Below are 22,847 nucleotides of genomic sequence, written 5' to 3'. Positions count from 1 at the left end.
AATAAAGTGATGCACTTCCCTGAGCTGGGAAAAATTAAGCTCCTTCTTTAACATGTCTATGACTGACCTCTGACTTAAAAACTCTGAGGGACACACATATAAGACGATAACATTTAAGACCATCATAGACAGTATTACTCATTCACCCCAAAACAAGAGCAGCTTCCATTACTGTTTACATGTACACAACTTTGAATCATCCTGAAGTTTGTTCATTTACTCATTGGCGTGGCAAGAAAACTGTTCTTTTGCAACAAGAGCATAAATGCACATTATATACACGCTGACACAAACGCCTGTCAGTGTAGTTATTAAGGCACTGAAGTGGGGGAGGCTGGGGAGAACGGGCATGGCTATACTGAGCATTAATGCGGAGGAGTTTTTACCACACATGACTTCCTAAAATAATGAACAGCCCTTACAAACAGCACAAATAGCAGATTTAATAGCAAATGTGATCAAACTTCTCAGTCAGGACAATGTATCGATCTCCACTGCACTGATAAATACACTAAAGCCACATTAAAAGCATCCATTGTGTAGATCCCGCTTGTTCCACCTAAACGGCTCTGACCGATCGGTGCAGCGACAGGTGATGTTTTGGGGTGCGCCGTGTTGTCTGGCTCTTTGCATGGAGTCGGTGCAGTGGATTGGCTTGTTCTGGCCCATCTTGTGGCCGAAAACAGAACCTGCAGGGAGGCGGGCTGTTTCAACAGCTTGCACTGTTTGTCATGTTCTGCAACTGTTCCTGAGGAAAGCACTTGAGGTTGCTGTTACTTGGAACTTGTTTATGTGGTTGATGTCTCGAGATAGCTTCCACTTGAATGCCAGGACCCAATGTTTCCCAGGTAAATCAGTGATGTGCGCTTCACCTGTCAGTGGTTTTAATGTTGGGGCTAATCGGTGTATCATGATTATGCTTTTTTTTGATGCATGTGAGGCTTAAAATAGCTCAGAGAAACAATAAAGGCTTTGTGGCTGTTATAAATTCAGATACTGCAGACCTTGAACATGAGCATTTAACAGTCTTTACATTCTAAACAGTTGCAGAATTTTCATTTCCTGCATTTGTACCGAGATGAACTACTGGACGAACTGGACATCTTGTTTTGAATTTTTTGGTGCACCAGAAAATTAGTGACAGTTTGTTCTGGTGATTCCCACAACTGGTTGATTTGAATAACCTGTGACTTACTAGTCATGCAAGTTGTGGTTTAAAGGAAGAACTTCACAATTACAGGCTTTTCTTCACTGTGCATTAAATCCTTTTGTGATTTCCTGAGGTTGGCTCCTCTCCAGACAGGTTGTCAGTTTAATTTTTGACCTCGGTTGGTGATTATCCAGCTCGGGCACAGCACAGACTGTGGATCCTGGTTGGTTTGTTAGCTTAATAACTGCATGCTGAGGAGTTTATGACAGATGAGGGATATTTGGTTTATCCTGGTAGTCAACAAGCAGAAGTACAGGGATATATCAGATACTGCAGACTCCTTAGAAGGATTGTCCATGGAAAGAAAGTATTGCTGATATTCTTTCTTCCCGTTGAAAAATCATCCCATAATGAGTCCTAGATTCAGTTTTTATGTGATTTGTATGGGCACATAGGAATTTAGCACTGTAGAACGAGAGAGAAAGAAATACTACATTATTTCTACTTAGATCTATTGTAACCAAGTGTGTGAATCTAAATAATCTACACGCTAAAATGTGAACCTCCCCTTTGCAGTTAAAGACAAATTGAACACCTCAACAATGTAAAGAAATAGCAATGCTTTTTAAAATGATAATGTTAGCATGCACTCCTTGCTTTACGTCTGCATTATAATCCCTTAAATTATTCATGTATCTGGTTTGAAAAGTCCATAGTGTATACTGCTATCTTACAGTCCCACACAGGTCCAGGTAATTCACTGCTTCCTCCTCACACCCCGTTTGAGATGAAGCTCACTCTCTGCTGCTACAATAGGCAGCTCATTCTTCAGGTGAAACGAGACGAGGTGGGTTATGCTCTCAAATAACATGTCTTTGGTCCGGACCTTTTTTTTGAAGGGAAAAGCAAAACAAAAGGAGTACACCAGTGTAACTTCATAACAAAACAAATAAGCAGTGTGATTTATTGAAACTACTTCTTAAGAGACTCACCACTCCTTCAGGGTCCACTAGCAGTAAGTGTTTAGGGAGGCCACGGTGCAGGCCGCTTAGCACATACTGGCCAGGATTGGTAGTGCTCTCCCTTACCAGAAAATCTCCATCCCGGCTCAGGAGTTTTTCTGCGTCTCGCCGGCTCATCCGGCTGTGGTACCAGGGCTCACGGCGAAGCTGCTCCTCATTTGGAGCAACGGGGGCTCTGCGTCGTGGAGGGCTGGGCCACTGATCCTCCAACACCCGACCACCTCCCACTCCTCCCTCAGCACCAGAGCCTCCAGATATAGTGGACCCAACACCACAGGCCTCATGGAGTTTCAGGGCATCCTCAAAGGGCCCTACAGAGATGACAAAGGCGCTTGAGATGTTTCACAAGGTTTTGTTGTTTCCTCATAGTGTAGTGGTCTGCCTAACTAGTAAAAGATGCGTGGATAATCGTAAAAGGACGGTGTCAAAAAGGGAATCTGGTGGGAATCAAACATTTGAGAGAAAGTCTGGCTGTCGTTCTGTTATATATATGTCCGAAGATGTCATAGGCAGGGACTTACTCATGTCAAAGAGATCCTTTTTGGGACTCTCTGGTGCCCTGGTGCCTCTGTGCCCATCAGGACCCTGAGTGAGTGAATCCAGGTTTTCCAGACTCTGGGTGTTAACATATTGATGCTCCTCATAGTCTCTGCTGCCTGGAGGCTGACCGTCAGCACACAAATAACCATCTGATGTCAGACCTAAGACAGAAAGGTGCGCACAAAATGCGTTTCATTCACTAGTTTCTGCCCCGTGCTACAGCACTGTTTGCTGCTAACGGAAACAACTGATTATATAAAAGAAAAAAAAATCACAAAATGTCACTTAAAATTTCCAACTACTAAAAGTCTAACTATTATTTTCTATATTTTTGAAAGGAAAAAGTTAATTGTCGTACCTATCTTGATCATCCTCCTAGCATCAGTCTAGTTAAAGATGATAAACAATATGAAGTATGAAGGGGGCCTTATTAAAAATGCCAAGATCCTATTTCTGTTAATTAAGAGGGCAAACGCTGAGCTCCCTCAGGCAATGAGAACTGTGATGATTAGCTTTGTAATACAATAAGGATGGAAAAAAAACAACTAACCTCCTTCAGAGACAATTTAACATAAATATATACACAAAACAAATCTGACAATCCTCATTGTTTAGTATGTGACTAGAAAACGTTGCAACTCATATATTTAAAAAAAAAAAAATCCTTCATTTAAAAACCTGTTTGAAATCCCCCCAGTTAAGTACATCACCTCTATATAACAACTGTATTATAAAAACTAATCTAAAAGGTCACAATGTTTTAGCTGTTACAGCTGCTCCCTGCCACAGGATGTCTCACCTGAGCTGCAGGTTGTCTCCGTGTCCCAGTGAAGCTCATAACACAGCTGACCAGGCTGGTGAGATGCTTGATCTCTCCTGGCTGGTGAGCTCATCTGCTAACACATAATCACACCACAAGAACACAACCTAAATACATCTGGATCTGTATAACCAAGAACTCTCATCTCGTGTCCCTGCATAATGTAGTTTCGAAGCACTCTATTTGAAACATTAGCTGCAGCATGTCACCCTGTTGTGAACAAGTTGCAACAAAGGGGGCAATGGGTCCTTTCACCTGATAGGCTACAGAGAACCCAAGGCTCTTCGTGTAATCGTATTTGTCTTAGGCAATTATGCTGCAGGCACAGTTATGGAGTATATTTTCATGATCCTATGCTTTAATTCCATGTAACAATATGAGGCAGGAGCATGAAAACACATCAGTCACCAGTTCACGAGGGAGATGTCAGAGAGTTCTGTTCGAAACATTAATCCAATACTTCATGATAATGACCAGATGTTTTAGTTTAGTCTGTAGTGCAAGCATGCAGGTTTTACAGTTTTACACAAAAATGCACCGGAGGTCTTCTCGATGAAATTTGGAGAAGCAGAAATACACCGTACAAATAGAAAAATATAAATACACAATATGCAATTACCTCAAAACTGGATTCAGCTACAGTAGAGCTACAACATGCAGAGCCTGATTTAACAGTATTTCTATAGCCATGTCAGGACACTCACCTGAGCTGCTGTCTTGCTCTGTGGTTGAGTGTGCATGTGACCAATGAGGGTTCCACTGGGCCTGAGTCTGGAGTCTACCACACCTCCAACAGGAGGCTCCTTCCCTGGAATACGGTTATAGTAATCCGGCTCAGAGAAGTCCTCATCATCCCTCCAAATTGGTTCTTCTGTCCTGGCAGACCTAAGGAGAAATATACTGTGAGTGTAAGTCTGACAACAGAACTACATGTCCAAATAAAGACAGCAAAAAACTGTATTTTAACCACGACTTCCAAATATGATTATGTATTCATTTCTATAATGATGTTAACGCTACAGCATTAATTTGAGGAGGAAATCAGCGTTGTTAAATTGATTTGTTCTGATCAAGTAACATCTCCACATCCGAAATTGAGAAGATGTTTATTTGAAACCAGGAAGAAACAAACTGCTTGTCTGGACTTATTCTGGTGACTGCAGTGGCATCGCTGCGGTAGCATCTCATGTGTGAGAAAATCTATGTATTTACAACACTGTAAGACTGATTTTGAAGAAATACAAGAACAAAGTATCACATCTCCTTGTAATAAATAAGAAAGAAATCTGAGAACTCTAAACTAGATCAGGTTGGTGGTGGCTAAGCTCTTTCTGCTGGATGCTTAGAATAGAATAAACCTTTATTATCCCACGGATGAGAAATTTCGGTGTTACAGAGCTCTTACAGCAAGTGAAAGTAAAATATAAAAGGAAGACACAAGCAACCGAGGTTCGTATATACAGGTATATACAGGTAACAATGTACAGAATATGTATAGAAAAATATAAAAATTGTACAGAGATATGTATAAAATGTGCAGTAAACAAACAAGCTGGTGAGTAAGATGACCAAAAGAGTGTTAAGCTGCATTATAGAGTCTGACAGCTGCTGGTAAGAATGCTTGGGATGTATACAGTCCTGGGAGTCTTAAACTGAAGTGTTTTTTGGTGCTTTTGTTACATGAAGTCAACATACTAGATTTTTCTATTTGACACGTTGGGATAATTTATGAGTCACTATCCCACCGCTTCACCGATGTCACTGATTTTAAGGAGAGTAACAACAACTCTTAACATCTTTTTTTATCCAGTTAAGTACGTGAGAAGTGGCAGGACTTTCTGTTACCTCTCCACAGATGTCATGGTTTTTGGTGGACTGTGCAGATACTGTTTGAACTGCAGCTCGAAGGCTTGGCCGAGGGTACTGATGACACTTTGGGCTAAACCATCTGAGCACTCCAGGATATGACATGCTGAAAGAAAAAGAGAGAGAGAGAGTGAGGAGTTAAAAAGTTGCCACGAGCTATTCAAACTCCCGGTACAGCAATGAGCCAATAGTTTATTGGCTTCTACATATGTGGATTTTTAAAATATTAATATTTTTTAAGACATCAGCAAACACAATGTTTATTAGCTATTTAATTTCCAACAAAGTATATTTTGTGGTGCAATAGGCTGATATTTTATAACAATACTGGTTTACGACACCGGCATATTACCACATTTTATATACTTTAGTTTTTTTTAAATAATTGTGATGTTTAAAAATGAAATACTAATATGTTTACAATGCAAATGATAAAATCAAATCATCAATATTGTTAATAAAATATTTTTTTAAATGATTTTGTACTGTTATTGTTACAGTCTCACCCACCCTAAACCCATAATAATTGTAATTAAGCCACAGACAGACCACATAATACAGTTAGAGGTGGAATCAAAGCATTTTTAAGAAAAAATGTCTATAGATATCGCAATAGTAATGTTATAATCCACAGTAAAAAAGACAACAGACATTATTTTCTAATGCAACTTATTTTGCCTTACAAAATAAACGTGTTTGTCTAGTGGCAAAATGTATGGAAGGAGAAAGGGAACCTTTTTAGAACATACCTCTCTGATTCACTGGGTCTTTGGACACATATGCAACATAATCAGGTGTGTCCTGCAACATATCAGTTTGGGGGAAAATCAGCTCGATAAATCAAAACCATCAGTAATTTTTGAAGCTCGAGACTGTTAACGATTAATTCAAGTCATACATGTTTGCATAGGCAAAATGTTCATTCCAACAATTTAATGGAGAGTAAATGTTAAATGCTGCACTCACTGTGTCTCCCCCAGAGGCAAATGAGATGGACTGCAAGGGATGATGAGCTATCACCTGAAAGAGAAAGGAAGCCATTCGTTATTTTGTCAATGAATGTACAGTACTGTGTAAAAGTTTTGACCCACCCCTCATTTCTTCATATTTTGCTTCCAAGGAGCTAAAATTTCTTTGAATTCTTATAAAGTGGTCTTGAGCAACAGCCCTCCAGGTTTTCTGAAAATCTTTCAAAGTTTTTCTTTGGACATTGGCTGCTTTTTAACTGTTTTCATGTTTTTGTTTGTTTGTTTAGCCACCTAACTCTGGCCTATTACTCATTCAAGCATAAAAAAGGCACCTAAATCCAGCGATGAACCTGTTGTATCTACACATAATGGACAACTGGGCAAAGTCCCAATTAAAGGTTAAAGGTTTGACTCTGTACCTCACAAAAGTGGTATTTATTTATAATATTCACATAGGAGTGTAAAATTGTTCACTACAAACTTCCAACAAAGAATTTTTTTTTATCTCATCAGTGATTTCGCACATATTTTACCCAGTGATTAACAGTTAAGAGAAAATATGCTAACGTCAATGTAAAGCTAAGCTATAGGAATAAAGAAAAATGCAAAAATAATAGCTGGCACATTATAAAGGTCTTAATCACATTGTGGTCATGCAAGTACATTCGCCACCTTAATTAAGTATCAGCTAACCTGTCGTGTGGTAGGAATGAGCAGATTAATACCATCGATGGAAATATTGACTGCGATGCTCATGCCTGCAAATCGTAGGTTACTCTTCCCCATGACTGACTGCAGAGCTTTGTTTGGAACCTACAAAATAAAGGATACGATGAAAATTACAGTTATATAGCTTCAGTTGTAGATACAGATAAAAATGTCATACTGTATATTAGTTACCAGAAAAACAGCCGCATGGAGCAGCAGCAGTCCTTTCTACCCTTTGTTGTTATTTTAATACATCTTGTGTGTATATAAAATTACTATTGACTGCTTGTCAAAAGTACTGCATGTATGTTAGAATTATAAATTACTGTTAACCTTCTTCCTCCAAGCCCCCTTTCCACCTGGCACAGCTTCGCACAGTCTGTTGATGGCTTCCCTAAAGAGAAACATGAAGAAAGATTTCAGATCAGACTAAAGACGAATATACTGGTCACTGATTATCAGCCATTTGTAATAATAATAATATTATATAACGTATAAATCATATGGACTTGTGTTGTCTGTGCAAAAATACAGAAAACTGAGTCACAACACAAAACGCCGCCCCACAGCAATGGAAAACGTTAGGTTAAACATGAACAGACGTTTTCCCTTCCTCCAAACAAGCCCATAGGTCGTAGGCAAATCGTAGTTCAAAGGTCACGAAAATAGATAAGAAAGTCACAACATTCTTATCCATTAATGTTGGAAATGTTAACCCGAGAAAGAAAACAATAACAGCATTCATCTGTTGATGAATAATTTGGGAATTTAAATTCCCAAAGTATGGGAGAATAAACAGCATCAGATGAAGAAAATAAAAAGTAAATAGTGTATAAGACCTCTTTAGGGCATTAGCATTAGCATTTATTTTCTGCAGTGCAATTCTCCCTGCACATTTGTTACAAGTTGGCGATAAAACTGATATAACTCCTGGGAATGACTGCCTAATGGGCATTTAAAGGGTCTGTCCCTGTGTGAGCATGATGGCACGGCTGAGCCATAAAGTGGATTTGAGGCGGGAGCTCACACGCTCTCTGCCAGGGGACAGTGGGAACAATCAAGAACCTAGCTGCCCCTATCAAGTGGCTCGTAAATATTTAAAAAGCAGCGTCCCGGGCCCCATCTCGAGTAAAAGTCTTCTCAGGGATTTTTGAAAAACACCACAATGTTCGAATGACTCATGCTGATGAGAGAGCAGAAGGAGGAGGAGGAGGAGACAGAGGAGGGGGGGAGAGATGAGCTGTTGTTTTCGACTACAATAAAATGCTGCACCTCGTTTCACTCATTTTGCAGTTAAACGGCAAAAAACACAGAGAGGACTGTTAAGAGAAAGCACCTTCTTTAAATCCTGGAGCTGAATTACATTTTTGAAATACTGGAAGCTACTGACTGTTTCGTTGTGGTCTTCCAGGACTAAATCAAGTTGTGTATAAGTCAGGAAGCTGAAGAATGGCCTGTTCTGAATGGATATGTAAGCCCTTACTGTGCTGCCTTTAAATGATATCCAGCAATTCACATACACACATATCACGACTTTGGCAAACAAAGTAAGGAAAGACCCAGGAACAAAAGCCTTGTGTTGTTAGCATCATGGAGGACTTGAACCTATTTTGAATTTTTAAAAAATGCCTTATGTGAGCTACTAGGTGAAAAGGGCCCCTCTGACCTTGACCGAGGGGTAAACACACTTAAATGGGACTTTAAAATCAACCACGACAGGAATGCAAACAAAAAACATTCATCATTGCTGGAAATAATCATGACTCAGTCAGTCACATAAAAACAAGACCAGACATAGCCATCTTACTCTCTATGGCTACTCCCAGTGCAAACATTTTGTTTTGCTGCTTTGTTTTGGACATCTTCCTCCTCCTCCTCCTCCTCCCCCCTCAAGAAGTTACAGCCGCAGACATTATCCAGCAGGGTGCGTTCATGGGGACCACTGCAGCTTTCTACAGTCATTAACGAACATCATCAATAATAGATCTCCCTCTCCATCACTCCATCTCTGCTACCTCCTCCCCCCTGCACTTAAGCCTCGGATGCACGGTGGGCTCAGATTACTGCCGATCGATTGTGCAGGAGAGAGGAGAGGGTGAGAGACAGAGAGCGAGGCAGACAGGGAGGGAGTGGGGAAAAGGACTTCTCCCATGAGGTTGAGGACTGCAAAAAACCCTGTTTTTATAACAATAACATGACGTGTAGGGCATAAAAACACCAAGACACAGACATAGTAAGGCCCTGAGGCATAGTTTAATGTGTAACCTTCTGGCCTTTGATGCCAGTGAACACAAATACAGCAGCTCTGTTTATCTCTTAACAGTCCCACACTATAACTGCTGTCTTCATGCATGTAGTTCTTGCAAGTGCATGAGTTATTGGACAGCTCCACTGCAACGTAAACTTGAAATTCAAAGTTGTGGCTCTTGATCAAAAAAGACTAATGCGACAAGTGTAAATCTATTGGCCATGCTAAAGCAAAAGTATTTATATATAGTATATATATATATATATTTTAAAAAAACTCTTCACACTTCAATTAATACTACACATCTACACTGTCAGATATGACGGTTACCAGCTTACCTTGTCACTTGAGTGCGTGTGGTGAAGTCCAGGGATCGCATTGATTTCAGCACCTCAATGCATCCCATGTACTGTAAAGAAAAAACCAAAGGGAGAAAAATCATTAAAATCTAAGTTAAATACCTTATTTTTAATTTAAAAATAAACTCATGATATGTTCAAATATGTTTTATGATCTGAAAAGATAATTGAATGAAACTATTCAAAAATACAGAACTATAAACATGCGCTGCATTTAAATTAAGTTTGTATTTTTAACTACACCACAACACTTCCAGAAAGAGATGTTACGTTCACAATAGACTATACTCTGTTGGTACATGTGATTACTTTCAACAGTAATCTAAATCAAATCCCCATATAGCCCATTAATGTAGTGTCCTCCAGTGGGAAGGTCCCAGCTGAGCAGCTTCCTAATGCCTGTCAGGTTGGGGTGCTAATGGCACTGTGACTAGATTAGCAGCACTCAGAGCTCCAAATCATGGATAAACTGCAGCTTCTCAGCCCTCTGGGGGATGTGAGTGTGTTTGCGTAAACAATCAGCATGTGAGTACGCCCTCTACATCTTATTTGCATATCTGTGTGGTTATCATGAAAAGATGAAGTGGTGAACGAATTGCTTGGCATTTGTTTGCCTGCTATAATCAGTCTCTAAAAACCAACTCGGAGATAATAACTCATTTAAAAAAGCTTCTACCATCTACCACATTCCTGCTGCATAGGTAAATAAACCCATGAATACGTAAAAACAACAGATGCAACATTGAATATTAATAATTAACATTTTTTCCTGTGTTTTTTGCTACACTGATTGAATCGCAGCCTCCTTAAAAACATGTGACACTCATCTTAAATGCAGCACATTGCATTGGGGATGTAAAGCACAGCTCTTTGTGAAACTTATTTGGAGAGACGGAGAGAGAAACAGAGTGGGACCTCTGAGCCAGAGAACATAACGAGCTCACTAACAAGATTTGGACATGAGGGACATCTTCCATCAGAGAAATTGTCCCTCTCTTTTTTCTTTCCCTCTCTCTGCCAATGCTTCCATTGTCACAAACTCAATCTACTGATGCAAAATCCCTACTTCTCTCACCCTATCTGCACTCTTGTCCTTTTGGCCAAGTCTCTTGCACACTATTGCTATGACTACAGGGACGTAGACTTTCCAAGACACATTCCTTAGAAATTTAATAACATTAGCATGTCCTCTTTAGCCGTGTTTTGCTGTAGCGGCTGCCTTTGACATAAATAATTGCCAAATTATATCGTTTGTCACTGTAAAAGATTTCCAAAAGAAGTTTATTAGCCAATGTGATCAGATTTTACAACAAAACAACAGCCATGTAGTAAAGGATGATCAGATAAAAGTATGTGATTAGTTACTCTCTATTCCTGGTTAACTGCACACTACGCAGAGCATATTCAAAAATATATGACAGTAAAATTACAACAACTCAAGTCTACGGACCCTTCTAGAAACTGCATCAATTAGCAACAGGCAATCACATTGCAAATATTTATGCTTCGCTTTGATAGTGAAATAAGTGAAAAACACAAAATAGAAACAGTTTGTCTCTCTCTCTGCAAATGATTTAGCAGAAGCGGTGTTTTGATGGTCGGTGCAAAATCCTGACTAGCAGAGGCGGCAGATGCAGGCCAGACACAGATCTCGACGTGGCTATGCAGCGAGAGAGAGGGAGAGAGAGCGAGTAAGAGCATTGCTAAAAATCTGATTTGTGTCTTTCCCAGCAGAGGAGTGGATATGTATGAATATGTGAGTGAGAGAATGAGAGTCGCTCAGCATAGTGGCCGTGCTGCTTAAAAATGGCAAGGTGCAGCAGAAATCAACCATCACTCTGACACTAATACATGCATTTCAATGGCATAGATTTCCCATTGAAATGCATGCTGCACATACATGTCTCCTGAAGTACTACGTTAAGAGGCGTGAAACACGTTCAAACACTGGCTCTTTCAGGTCATCTGCAATAGTCAGAGGGCATTTTCTGATGACAACAACAAGCTGTTAAAAGCCTGGTCCCATCATTAATATGATTATGAGTCAGATATGAAAAGAGCACTTGTTATCCATTTCAGAAAGCCCTTCCTGGCTGTGAGAGCTCATATGTAATCGACATTTGGACTGCTCCCATACAGATCCAACCATCCTCTTCCACATCATATGATGCAAATGACTGTGATTAAATGTAATTGAATATGGGAATGAATGGTGCCTGTATAATGTTATTAGAAAGCGTGCTTGGGCCCCAGTCTGGGCTAATCAAGAGTCATGTCATTAGTTTGAGGAGGAGGAGAGCACAGGGGCAGAGGTGAACAGTTATGGGGGATTGCTGAGGGGACATCGAGCATTCTGCTCAGGCTGGTAGCCCTTTGTAAACACAGCGAGCTCGGATTGAGAACAAGATTTCTTTGAAACTCAGATTTATCTATATCATTTGAAATGATCACATTCATTTCTATATGTATCAGTTTATTTTGATACAAATTTACAGAATAATAAAAAAGCTTTATTGAGCATATTTTCATGATAATGAAATAAACATTTGGTATCGACTATGCTGAGATGCTGTAAATAACATTTTATGGGTAAAATCATAATAATTCATTGCACACAAGAACGTAAACAATCCCGAAACAAAACAAAGAGCAACCACTCCCACAAGCTTGCAGTGGGAGCTTACAATCAGACCTAAGTTACAAGCTCTATAAATACAGATTCTCATTGTTTAAGTACAGTATGATAAATTCTACCTTTGGTAAACAGTGCAGCTGAACCACAATCCTTTCTACAGTCTGTACACATAATTTCATGGTTTATCTCTCTCCACCCTGACGCCTGCATGCTGTCTCCCAATGAGCAACGCTCAGCCATCTATCTGGATTAAATTATGTGTTCCCCAGTCTTCCCACATGAGCTGCATAACAAACTGCCTGATAGTGAGGTGTCCTTTTGTCTTCTGTGCAGTCAGACAGAGAATATTTAAGTGGGGTCATATATTTAATATTCTGCAATTATCTTGTTCTCTTTACTCATTGATGAGCACCTGAAAAAAGTTACTGCATATTTCCTTTGGTTGTTTTTTATTTCTTTGAAGAAAATAAAAAAGTGCCAGCTAGCTTACCCTGACAATGTAGGACGCTCCTTGTCCTACTATCTTCTTGTCAGGGTGCAGCCAGCCTTGAGAGGGTTTGTGGATGAAGCTGCCCTTCTGGTTGAAGTCCTCTCCCCCAAGCCACATGCCTTCGACCCTTGTGCTGCGCGTCATTCCCGATCTGAAGTTGCTGGAGCCACCGGGGCTCGCCATGACCTCTGCGGCTCCAAATACGTGCCCCCCTGGACTGGCAGAATTTGCCGCTGCTACTGCTCGCTGCCCCCGAATGGCCTGTAGGGAACAAGGAGTGACACACACCGGGTCACAGGAGTTAAGCACTGCTGCAAGGCTCGCCACTGGGCCACTGGCTGAGGCTCCACCACCAGGCCTGTGTGATGATGAAGAAGACGTGACAGAGGCCTGGGAAGTAGCTGCCGCTGTCTTGCCCGAGTCCTTGCTAGAATTGGAGCTGGAACTGGAGTTGGATGGACTCCGGCTAAGCAGGGAGTTGGAGAATTTCCACTGAGGCATCTTAGGAATGAGCATGCAGAAGGTTGTCGTGGCATCTTGTTCCCCATCCAGGCAAGGAGAGTCGGCCAAGGCCATAGCCCCAGCAGAAGAGGAGGACCTGGCACTGGGATCCAGGGGAGGCAAAGGAGGCAGAGGAAGGCTTGGCGTGGAGGAGGGAACCACTGGTGTGGCCACAACTTTGCCGCTCATGGCTAAGCTCTGCATTAGGTCGTCGGAGGAGGTCACAGACTCATTGCGAAAGCGGTCATACTTTGGCTTAAGGAGCATGCCCGGAGTAGCCGCCTGAAGCAGGACCTGTGAGTGGGGATAACTGCCACAGGATGGAAGAAAAAGGGGAAAGGGGGGAAGGGGAGGGGGAAAGGTGCAAAGAAGGAGGAGGAGAAAACTAGCAGGAAAATCTTGTTGGTCTTATATCCTTGTCAAAGTCAACTGAATGCTGTCTGGTCCTCTCCCGTTCACACACACACACTGTCCCGCTCTCATGCTGCTCTCCTCACTGAGCTGCCCCGCTCCCTCTCCCTGCCTTAGGCAAGCTGTGCTCCCAGTCTTGTTCTCTCTCTTCTCTCTCTCTTTGGATGATGTCATTGGTCTATTAGCCCTGCCCAGCTGCTCTCAGACTGTATTAGCCAAAACACATCTGCCTGAACCACCCGGCTCCCAGACACACGTACACATTGACACTACAGAGCACCTGTGTTTCTACATAAAGTACATTCAGCAAGGCAGTAATTGGAGCCAGTAATCATTACATTTTGGAATCTACTCCTCAAATGAACTCTATGCCAGCATTTGACCTCCGACAATAAAAAAAACAGTGATATTAAGATTATAAAAAAGGCTGCATTGCTTTTAAGACGGTAAAAATATGACTGAAATAAAACGATATATCCATCCACTTAACCAGCTGGGATCCCAGCTAACACTGGGCGAGAGGCTGGAAACATCCGAAGCATCTTGCCCATCCATTGTCAGTTCATTATCATTTGGAATTTTTCTTATCTATGGATTTTCTGTTTATTTTTTATCTATGCCTTCTGTATTTCAACTGTCTCTGCATTTTGATAACTAACACAAAATAATGTCCTTAATTTAAATTCACATGTTCAAAAAGTAACCAACACTACTGTAAATCGCATAAAAACAAATAACACAAATGTACAGCAACAGAAGAACAAAGCTCTAGAACTAGCTAAATTGAGATATAAAGTTAAAATATTTAGGGTATTGAGTTTGGATGTTGATGAATATCAGAAAATTTCCTGTCCATTTAGTTAAAGTGAATTTTGTATGATTTGATGTATGCTTATAATTGATCCTGGTTATAGGCAAAGACTTCACAAAGAAAACAATGCAGCCACTCTCCTAAGGGACTACATCTCTAAAAACATCCACCCTATTCCATCTGCCTAAATTCCCTTCCCATCTCCCTCCCAACCGTCTCCCAAGAGAACAATCAGCCATCTCAGCAAGATCCTTTTAGCTGCTCTCTCTTTTTCCCTTTCCCCCGTTCAACCTCTTTCCTGCTTCTCTCTCACAACTGCATTCCTCCGTCTTACACAAAGGCAACAGAAGGTACGCATCAGGAGTCAGGATTCTCTGTGAGAAACATAAAGCGAGTTAAACGATGATTTTCAGTCGAATCACGTAAACAGGTACAGTAGTAAAAAGGATACTGACACAGAAGACAGAAGGAAAACCTATTCCCCAAAACAAGTTTCTAGAAATATATTGTGTCTAACCCAACACTCTGTCATGCCAAAAAGCTGAAGAAAGGTCTGTAATTCACGGGATTTCTACAGCGCTTCAGAGAATCTGGAGAACCTGGAGACCATGGCATTTATCCAACACCAACTCTAGAACAACTACAGTAAACAAACTACAGCCCAATTCATTCAGAACAATAGTAACAAGATAATAGATTATACAGGCATGCGACTGACACATTTGCAATCTTAAAGTTAGAAAGAAGCATGGATCTTACCTGTGTCAGGCTCTGAGATAGCTGCTACATGACCACTGCAGTGGTTGTTTGCTAGAGTATAAAAAGTTACTGATAAACCAGATGTAATCGATGCATGTTGACAGATGCAGTAGCCTTTCTCGGTATTTTCTGTTCCCCATTTTCCCTGGCAAAACACTTGAGTGTCATGTATAAAATTAAAGTGTTCATGTTATTTCCTCAAACTCTTACTTCCACTTTCATTCTACAAATGATACCAATTCCAATTTAATTCACACATTTTTTTTCTCTGTATTTCAAGAGTCAACGGATTTACCTCATGAATTTACATATACAAGTGGAACAAATCCTGCTCTGAATAACACACCACTCATTAGCAGCCACTGACACAACCTAATACAACAAAACGTCATAAGGTACCTGCAGCACAGAAAATTTAAGCTGTTATTTGGTTAAAATGTAAAATGAGTTCGCAGTAAGTTAGTAGACTGAGAATATAATGCTATTTATACAAAACATATATATACAATTTGGCTATGAAAGTTGGGTGTAAACGACCTGCATCTTGACTGTACTGTTTAATCACTTACTGATAATGCTGATGGATGCTTTTCTAAATATTTTTGCCATATTCACTTTCAGTGTTCTATGACAAAAGTGCTTTTTAAAAATAATAAAATGTATGTAGTCATGCTAAGTGTTCTGCGGGGCTCCGTAATATTCCCATGCTGTTGTGAATACACCACAGGTCGAACAGAAAGTATAGAAGTGAATCATACATACGATTTCACCCCCAGTGGATACATCGCCAACCCTGTGTACTTTTCTCCTGAAAGTTTACCCTCCGTTGTCGGCTCGTCTACGTCAAAAGTCCTCTCTTGCAGAAGATCAACTACGTAGCAGAGATAATTGAGAGCCGAAGATCTTTTACTGTGTCAACTTCTCAACATATCTGACAAAACGACCACAAACTTTTCAAAATACAACACAAACCTTGGGTTTAAAAAAATCAAAAACGTATTTTTTTTTAATCTTATATATAGCCATTCCTAATATACCGTTAAATGTACAAATTCTATCGCGATAGCGCTTCGCCTCAAGGCTTGTGTTTTCCTTGCGGAGGGAGTCATCTTTCTTTGAATAGACGATCCTGTTAAGTCCGCGTGCTGCTGCTTTGACCAATCAGGGGAGTGCGGGTAACCGTTGGGGTTTGAATCATCCCCAGAAAACAGCGGCAGATGACAGTAGTTCGTTGAGCTTGTAGATACTGCTAGCGAACATATTTGGTTCACATTATCCAATATCAGCTCTTTGAAGCTCAGTTTTGTTGCTTTTGTCAACTGAAAATGTCGAAAAAACAGATTTTCTATTCTGACAAGTACACCGATGACGACTTCGAGTACAGGTATTGTGTTTTTAACGTTTTCAAGAGTCCGTTAATTTAGTTCGAGTAATTAGCTAAGGTCAAAGTAGCTTTTGAACGTGGTGGAGATAACTTATTGCCGCTGTAAATTGAGACGTCTTGTGTTAGCGTTAGCAGTTGATATTAAAATATATCAAAATAAACTGTCTGACCCCTAGTAGGCAATTAACAATATGTTTGTTATATTTCCATCCTCAGGCATGTTGTGCTTCCTAAGCAGCTGTCCAAACTGGTGCCCTCCTCCCACCTGATGACAGAAGAAGAGTGGAGAGGACTTGGAGTCCAACAGAGCCAGGGCTGGATTCACTACATGATCCATAAACCAGGTCAGTAATCACGGTGTGAAGGATAAGTTCACATTTTCCTCAGTCTTGTCTTGAAAATTAAGTCAGACGCCCATGTGTGCATCTAAAGAACTACAAATTGACGTCATCATTCTTTGAATCTAAGGTGGTGAAAATACCACGTTTCTGTGTATTTGTCAAACCTTTGGAAAACTATGAAGCACAGTAAAAGCAAATATGTGTTTTAGGGCTCTTTTCTTTTTTTGTTTTAAACCAGACATTTCACCATCTGTTTACTGTCACTTGAGTAGGAAAGCGTCTCCAGGGAATGATCAGGGTTGCTATTATAAAAAAAAAAAAAGCTATAACAGCCTCCCCTCTGTCAGTGCGCCCCACGGCAGCTGTGGCTACATTGTAGCTTGCCATCACCAATGTGTGAATGACTGAATGTAGTGTAAAGCGCTATACAAATACAGGCCACTTACCATTTACAGGCCATAACATTGCTCACTCTACGCTGAAGCCTTTAGCTTTAGCTCAGCCTTTTTACATGGTGTGTATTCTATTGGCCATTATGAACAGATCTCTTCCTGGTATATGTATCAAAGAAGAGGGATGACTATATCAGGGTGATTTTCATGGTGACCCTATATCAGGGCCAAACTCATAAGAGCCTAGTTTGATCTTGTGTGGGTAAGAAGTAGTACATCCACAGGAGAGATGGTTGAGACCCTGAGAAACTGTAAGAAAAATAAGCACAATTTCAAGAAGGTGTTTTGTTTGTTTGTTTTAAAAACAGCCAGTACCATTATGACACATCCTCCTGAGAACCAGCCTATTCATTTATGTCCTTTGTAATGGGCATTTGTTTTTGGTCTATATCTTTTGACTTATTTGAGCTATACTACTAAGTCCTGAGGGACTAAATGGAGGACATTCTGGGCTTTCCATTGATATCCCATGTGTTTGGGTGGCCTCTTTTAGCTCCAAAGAGGATGGTAATCACAAAAAAGTTCAATGGGAAGATTCTTTTTTTCCTTGGTTCCCAGGAAGATATATTAAAATGTGTAGATCACAGTGAATATACAAAATTAGAGAAGATTTAAATGTTAATTTTTTTGGAAAGAAGCAATATTGGGGTTTTTTTGTTTGGTTGTTTGTGTTTGTTTGTTTTTTTTATGATCCAAGCAATCTGAATTAAATGTCCATAAATTATCAGTCATGTGAAGAAACGCTGGTAACGGCAAGGTGTTTTACTGACTAAAAACATTTAATAATTACCCTATAGAACCTTGTTATTGTTGGTAAAAATAAACAAACATAAGAACGTTTTTTTGACATCCATACCATTTCAATTATTATATTTTATAATTGCCCTTGTATACAGACCCACAATGTTTCTGTTTCAATGTTTCTTACGCATACAGCATGTGTATATAGTTTCACTCGCATATATGTATACATATATTGCTTTTTATTTTATTTTCTTATTTATTTCCCCCCTTGTTGTATATTGTTTTCTCTTCTTATTTTTGCACCTTTGTGGTCCAGCTACCCAATTTCACTGTGCAAGAAACTGCACAATGACAATAAAAAGCTCTAAGTCTAAAATTTCAGGTTATTGTCTCAAGATTTTGACTTACTAACTCAAAATTCTTATTTTTTCAATTTCAATAAGTTGATAACAAAATTTTGACTTGGCTCTGCATTTGCTGAGCTGCATTTGGCCCCTGTGTTTGAAACCCCTTCAATATACTTTCAACAGCATATGAGTATTATGCTAAAGTTGACATAAGAATTGAATCTGTCATTGTACAGCTTCTACACTGCATTATTTGGCCACGATCAAATTTGGGTGTAGACGACGTACAGCTGTAGGCTTGACTGTGTTTGATGACTTACTGATGATGCTGACAGATCCTTTCTTGCTTTACTCCCTAGAGCCACACATACTGCTTTTCAGAAGGCCTCTCCCAAAGGATTAAAGGGGAAGCTGTCTGTTAAAATACCTGCTATCTCCTCTGCTGATATGTATTGTCTTTCGATCCTATATCTGTCCTGCACATAAATCTATATGTGTTGTGATATATTGTGTAGATGCCCTGTAGTTTTGTGTGTATATATTTTTGTTTCTTCATTCAAATTTCCTCAGTTTTTAGAGGTTATGAGAGACAAAAATGTCTTGTTTTCACTGTGAATGATAACTTAAAACAATTTGAAGGTGGAAGTTTGCCTGTCAATTGTACAATTTACCAATTTTTTTTTATCTTTAGGTGTAATGTTGTCAAGACTGATCTATTTACTAAATGGCCATATGAGCATATGATTTTATTTTGCTCAAACCAATGACATCCCTAACATTTTTGTTAAAACATTTCTTGATAATTCCTTGAATGTATGTATTTTATGTGCATATGTTATTTCTTGATATACATTTGGCTCTCCGTTATGGTTGATTTGTCAAGTTCTTTGATACTGGACAAATAAAATATGCTAATTCCTTAATACTTGCTGCTTTTCTTTTTATTTAATTGAAGGATGATGTAATTTTCTCTCAGATGACTGTTTAGTCAGAAATATTGACAATAAGTGGAGTAACAAATTCTGAGTGTCTGATACCCAGGGAGTAGGCTGGTGCCCGGGCCTTGTGGACTGTAACTTTCTCTGGATTATATGTTCCTGGACCTGGTTTCTTGGTGCCATCTCTGGGTAAACTGTGACGTCCCGACATGGAAAACGCTGGCCGTCGGAGCAGATAAACATTTGGGTCTGTACTATTGTATCTGCAAGGCGCAGGAGTCTTGGCTAAATCCTCAGATGGTCCCCCTATGCTGAGACCACCTGATATTGTGTAGCTTGCACTGGATGCCTTGTTTGGGACTTGAGCGCCCATAAGTGGCGGTAGAGAGTACTTGTTGGGAGCTGGGACCGAGTCAACACTGCGGTAGTGTGTGCGAGAGCCCATGGTGTAGGATGGAGGTCTGCGCTGCAGGTTGCATGGTGGGGCTCTCTCAGGGCTGTATGCACCGGGTCCTGGTGTGTGGAAAAGCTCCTCTAGTGAGCAGAAGACAATCACATGGGGTTCTCCAGAAGGGTCAAAAGTACATGTTTTCTTCACTAATCTATTGATCTGACTGATATACAATATGTCACAATTAATTTTAAAATAAACTCCAATAATGAAGGAAAGCATACTTACTCTGGGCTTTGACTTTACCCAGCATTGAGTATGCAGGTGTGCCATCCTTTCCAAATCGAGTGATTCTTGCATCAATGTGATACTGAGGCCCTGGACTGGAGTCAACACTATACACTGTTAAAAATTAATTGGATAATTACAAATGTATATTTTTAAAGAGTAAACTTCTTTTCATTCTTTTTGCTTAGTTTGATTTGATTTGATCCTGAAAATCTGTAGATGCAGTTTAAAAAAAAAAAAATATAACAAAAAGTGAAGAAAAACGTCTTGTCTCCACCTAGTGGTTGAATTTGACATCACACCAAACGGAAATTTTTGCGAGATCATTTTTACAGGAGAGGAAATCATTGTGAAAACAAAGACATAAACGATATAAATTACTGTGAAATGTGTGTATTGGTGACTGTAATGCTTTCAGCTAATTTGTGTCCTAAATCAGCAGTTTGACGAAAAAAAGGCGTTATTTAGTTAGTCATAGAATAAATAAAAAGAAAAAAATCTGCAAAAAAAAAAAAAAGTAAAACTTTAGTTAGCTTTAAGTTAAACTTGAAAACTAGCCCTCAAAGTACCCACTTCTGATAAACCATAAAGCAAGAGCGGTGCTCACTATTATCAGTCATCCTTCCATGGAAAGTATAGGCAGGGCTAGTTGACTTTGTGAAGTCATGGCCAATAAATCCAATAGTGGGAGGAAGCCCATAGCGACCAGGTCCAGGCCCTTGAAACAGCAGATGATGTCACAAAGTTGCCATAACCTCAAAATACAAGTGTCTTAAATTACATCCAGTTTACAAAAATCATACATGTGGAAAATTCTAAAGTGACAGTGGCTCCTTTGATTGTGAACGCAGCTTTATGTAAGGTTCTCTGCAAATAAGGTCTGTATAATTTTGCCTAAGATAACTAGACAATACAAATTAATATTCATGTGAATTTTAGAGATTAGCCTTCCAGTTTTCAGCCTTGAATGAAACACTATTATGCACACTATGTCAAACAGCTAACAAGGTGGGAGCATTTTTTTCACAGAGTGGAGCAAGTCCTGACAGGTCTGCCCACTGTAAAACGACCCACTCTGCTTAACTGCAGTATATTAAGCTACTGATATTTATTTGTAAATATTAATTTACATTTAAAAAAAGAACCATGATCATTATTCACGATGACTTACCTTTTTCTCGTCCAGCAATTACTGGGTATTTTTTCTCCATCTTACTCTTTGCAGAATTGATAGTTACTTCAGGAGTCCAGCAATGGTAGTGGTTCTATAGAAGTATCAGATTGCTCTGGGCATTATATGCTCGTAAAACCATTTAAAAATAAATAAATAAAAATAGCTGAACTGGGGTCTTTGCACAGGTAATGTCCCTTTTCAGCTAAAAGTGAGGCAGGCTTCAGGAAATTCAGTCATCAGATTCAGAGGCGCAAGTGATTCCTTCATTCAGGCTGCTCTTGGTCTATTGTCTGTTTCTTTTTTGTTAGATATCTGTGCTTCCTCTTGATCCAGCATCACCAAAGCCCCAGGTGACTTTAGAAACCCAGAACCCTGCCTGATCTAGGATCAATCACCAATTTCCTCCAAAGCAATCAGGAAACCTGAGACCTATAATGCTTGTCAAAGTGTCAACAACAGAGGAGGATCTACCCTGGATAGGGTTTACTCTGTCTGCCCGTTTGCCCCTTTGTCCAAATGCTTCATCAGTGGATGCTTGGACAGGTCATTAGCCCTTCCTCCATGGGGGTAGGTGTATAGGTGCACTCAGCTGGCACTTAGAAACAATGTCATCACTCCGATTCACTCTCATGTAACGCTAGCTCGCTCCCCCCGCAAACCATGAAACCAAGATCCCCCTCTCCGTCCTTTCTCTTTTGACTCTTTCTGCTCATCACAGCGTGGAGACGCAATATCACTCTTCAGCCATGCGTACAGTTGCCACGGAGACTGCTGAGGGTAGCTTGCTGCAGCCTGGTCCCCTGCACCGCTGCCTCGTTGTCACAACAAGAACAAAGTTTTCCATTCAGAATGAGCAGCTACATCAGCTGTCACTGCTCAGTTTGATAACTTCAAATTTGGCCTCACGCTGCTGACGGTACCAGATCTCTATACAGTGCAGCCACATGGCTTTATATTATTTCTGTAAGTACGAACGCAGAGAGAAGATTTCCTTTAAAATGAATGAACAAGCACAGCAACGCTTTGATGCAGAGTACACGCTATAAAACCCCAAACCAGAGTCAAATGTAGTGCAGCACACATGAACCTGTATTTTGGCATCTCCTGTTGAACTGATGGAATACACAGTGAATTAACAACCCCCTGATTTATCAACCTTAACCTCGAGCCAAGCACACTTTCCAGACACAGTTATGTGTTGATTTGATTCGGTTTAAAGGCCTGATCTGCCAGTTTCCAGAGACAACTGTAACCGAGAGGGTCGACAAGTGACGTGCAGTAAGCAAACATTAAACTTTCACAGGCTTTAACTCTCTCCTGGGGGTGCCCTCCTTTGGCAACCTAAATAACACCAACACATTAAGGCTCAAACATGTGCAAGTATGCTGCTATCCTGTATATATCTTATTTACTATTGTTTGAATACTTGCGATTGTTTTATTGTACTTTTTATATTTTACATTTATATTTATTATTGAATCTTGCACCAAGGGAGTGGCA

The 22,847-nt window shown here is 40.1% G+C and overlaps 3 protein-coding genes across 8 annotated transcripts; 1 reads left to right on the top strand and 2 right to left on the bottom strand.

Annotated features, from left to right (window-relative positions):
• Positions 1-1,144: 1,144 nt before the first annotated feature.
• On the bottom strand, positions 1,145-16,344 carry shc2 (SHC (Src homology 2 domain containing) transforming protein 2). Of its 6 annotated transcripts, none has more exons than XM_085398673.1 (15): positions 16,051-16,344; positions 15,289-15,339; positions 12,807-13,617; positions 9,661-9,731; positions 7,408-7,468; positions 7,060-7,179; positions 6,365-6,418; positions 6,148-6,199; positions 5,378-5,504; positions 4,237-4,417; positions 3,512-3,608; positions 2,694-2,873; positions 2,143-2,483; positions 1,885-2,036; positions 1,145-1,615 (listed from the first exon to the last, which is right to left on the bottom strand). In XM_085398673.1, exons 3-14 carry the CDS (start codon positions 13,572-13,574, stop codon positions 1,908-1,910), a joined length of 2,181 nt encoding a protein of 726 aa, XP_085254799.1. In that variant the 5' UTR covers positions 13,575-13,617; positions 15,289-15,339; positions 16,051-16,344; the 3' UTR covers positions 1,145-1,615; positions 1,885-1,907. The 6 variants fall into 6 exon arrangements, with proteins under 6 accessions (XP_085254799.1, XP_085254802.1, XP_085254798.1 ...); XM_085398676.1 differs by having other exon boundaries at positions 12,807-13,067; XM_085398672.1 differs by having other exon boundaries at positions 15,289-16,344.
• A 139-nt stretch (positions 16,345-16,483) lies between these two features.
• cks2 (CDC28 protein kinase regulatory subunit 2) lies at positions 16,484-19,426 on the top strand. The gene is made up of 3 exons (XM_085398684.1): positions 16,484-16,672; positions 16,889-17,016; positions 18,916-19,426. Exons 1-3 carry the CDS (start codon positions 16,614-16,616, stop codon positions 18,957-18,959), a joined length of 231 nt encoding a protein of 76 aa, XP_085254810.1. The 5' UTR covers positions 16,484-16,613; the 3' UTR covers positions 18,960-19,426.
• A 112-nt stretch (positions 19,427-19,538) lies between these two features.
• On the bottom strand, positions 19,539-22,684 carry cimap1d (CIMAP1 family member D). Its single transcript, XM_085398683.1, has 4 exons — positions 21,345-22,684; positions 20,781-20,891; positions 20,174-20,287; positions 19,539-20,028 (listed from the first exon to the last, which is right to left on the bottom strand). Exons 1-4 carry the CDS (start codon positions 21,382-21,384, stop codon positions 19,541-19,543), a joined length of 753 nt encoding a protein of 250 aa, XP_085254809.1. The 5' UTR covers positions 21,385-22,684; the 3' UTR covers positions 19,539-19,540.
• Between the last annotated feature and the right edge of the window lie 163 nt (positions 22,685-22,847).

This window comes from Rhamphochromis longiceps, linkage group LG23 (genome assembly GCF_057381845.1).
Source record: "Rhamphochromis longiceps isolate RC_006_pf linkage group LG23, R_longiceps_female_GT1.1, whole genome shotgun sequence".
Classification (NCBI taxonomy): Eukaryota; Metazoa; Chordata; class Actinopteri; order Cichliformes; family Cichlidae; genus Rhamphochromis; species Rhamphochromis longiceps.
The sequence above is the reverse complement of the archived record's forward strand: the minus strand, read 5'-3'. Positions and strand labels throughout refer to the sequence as shown.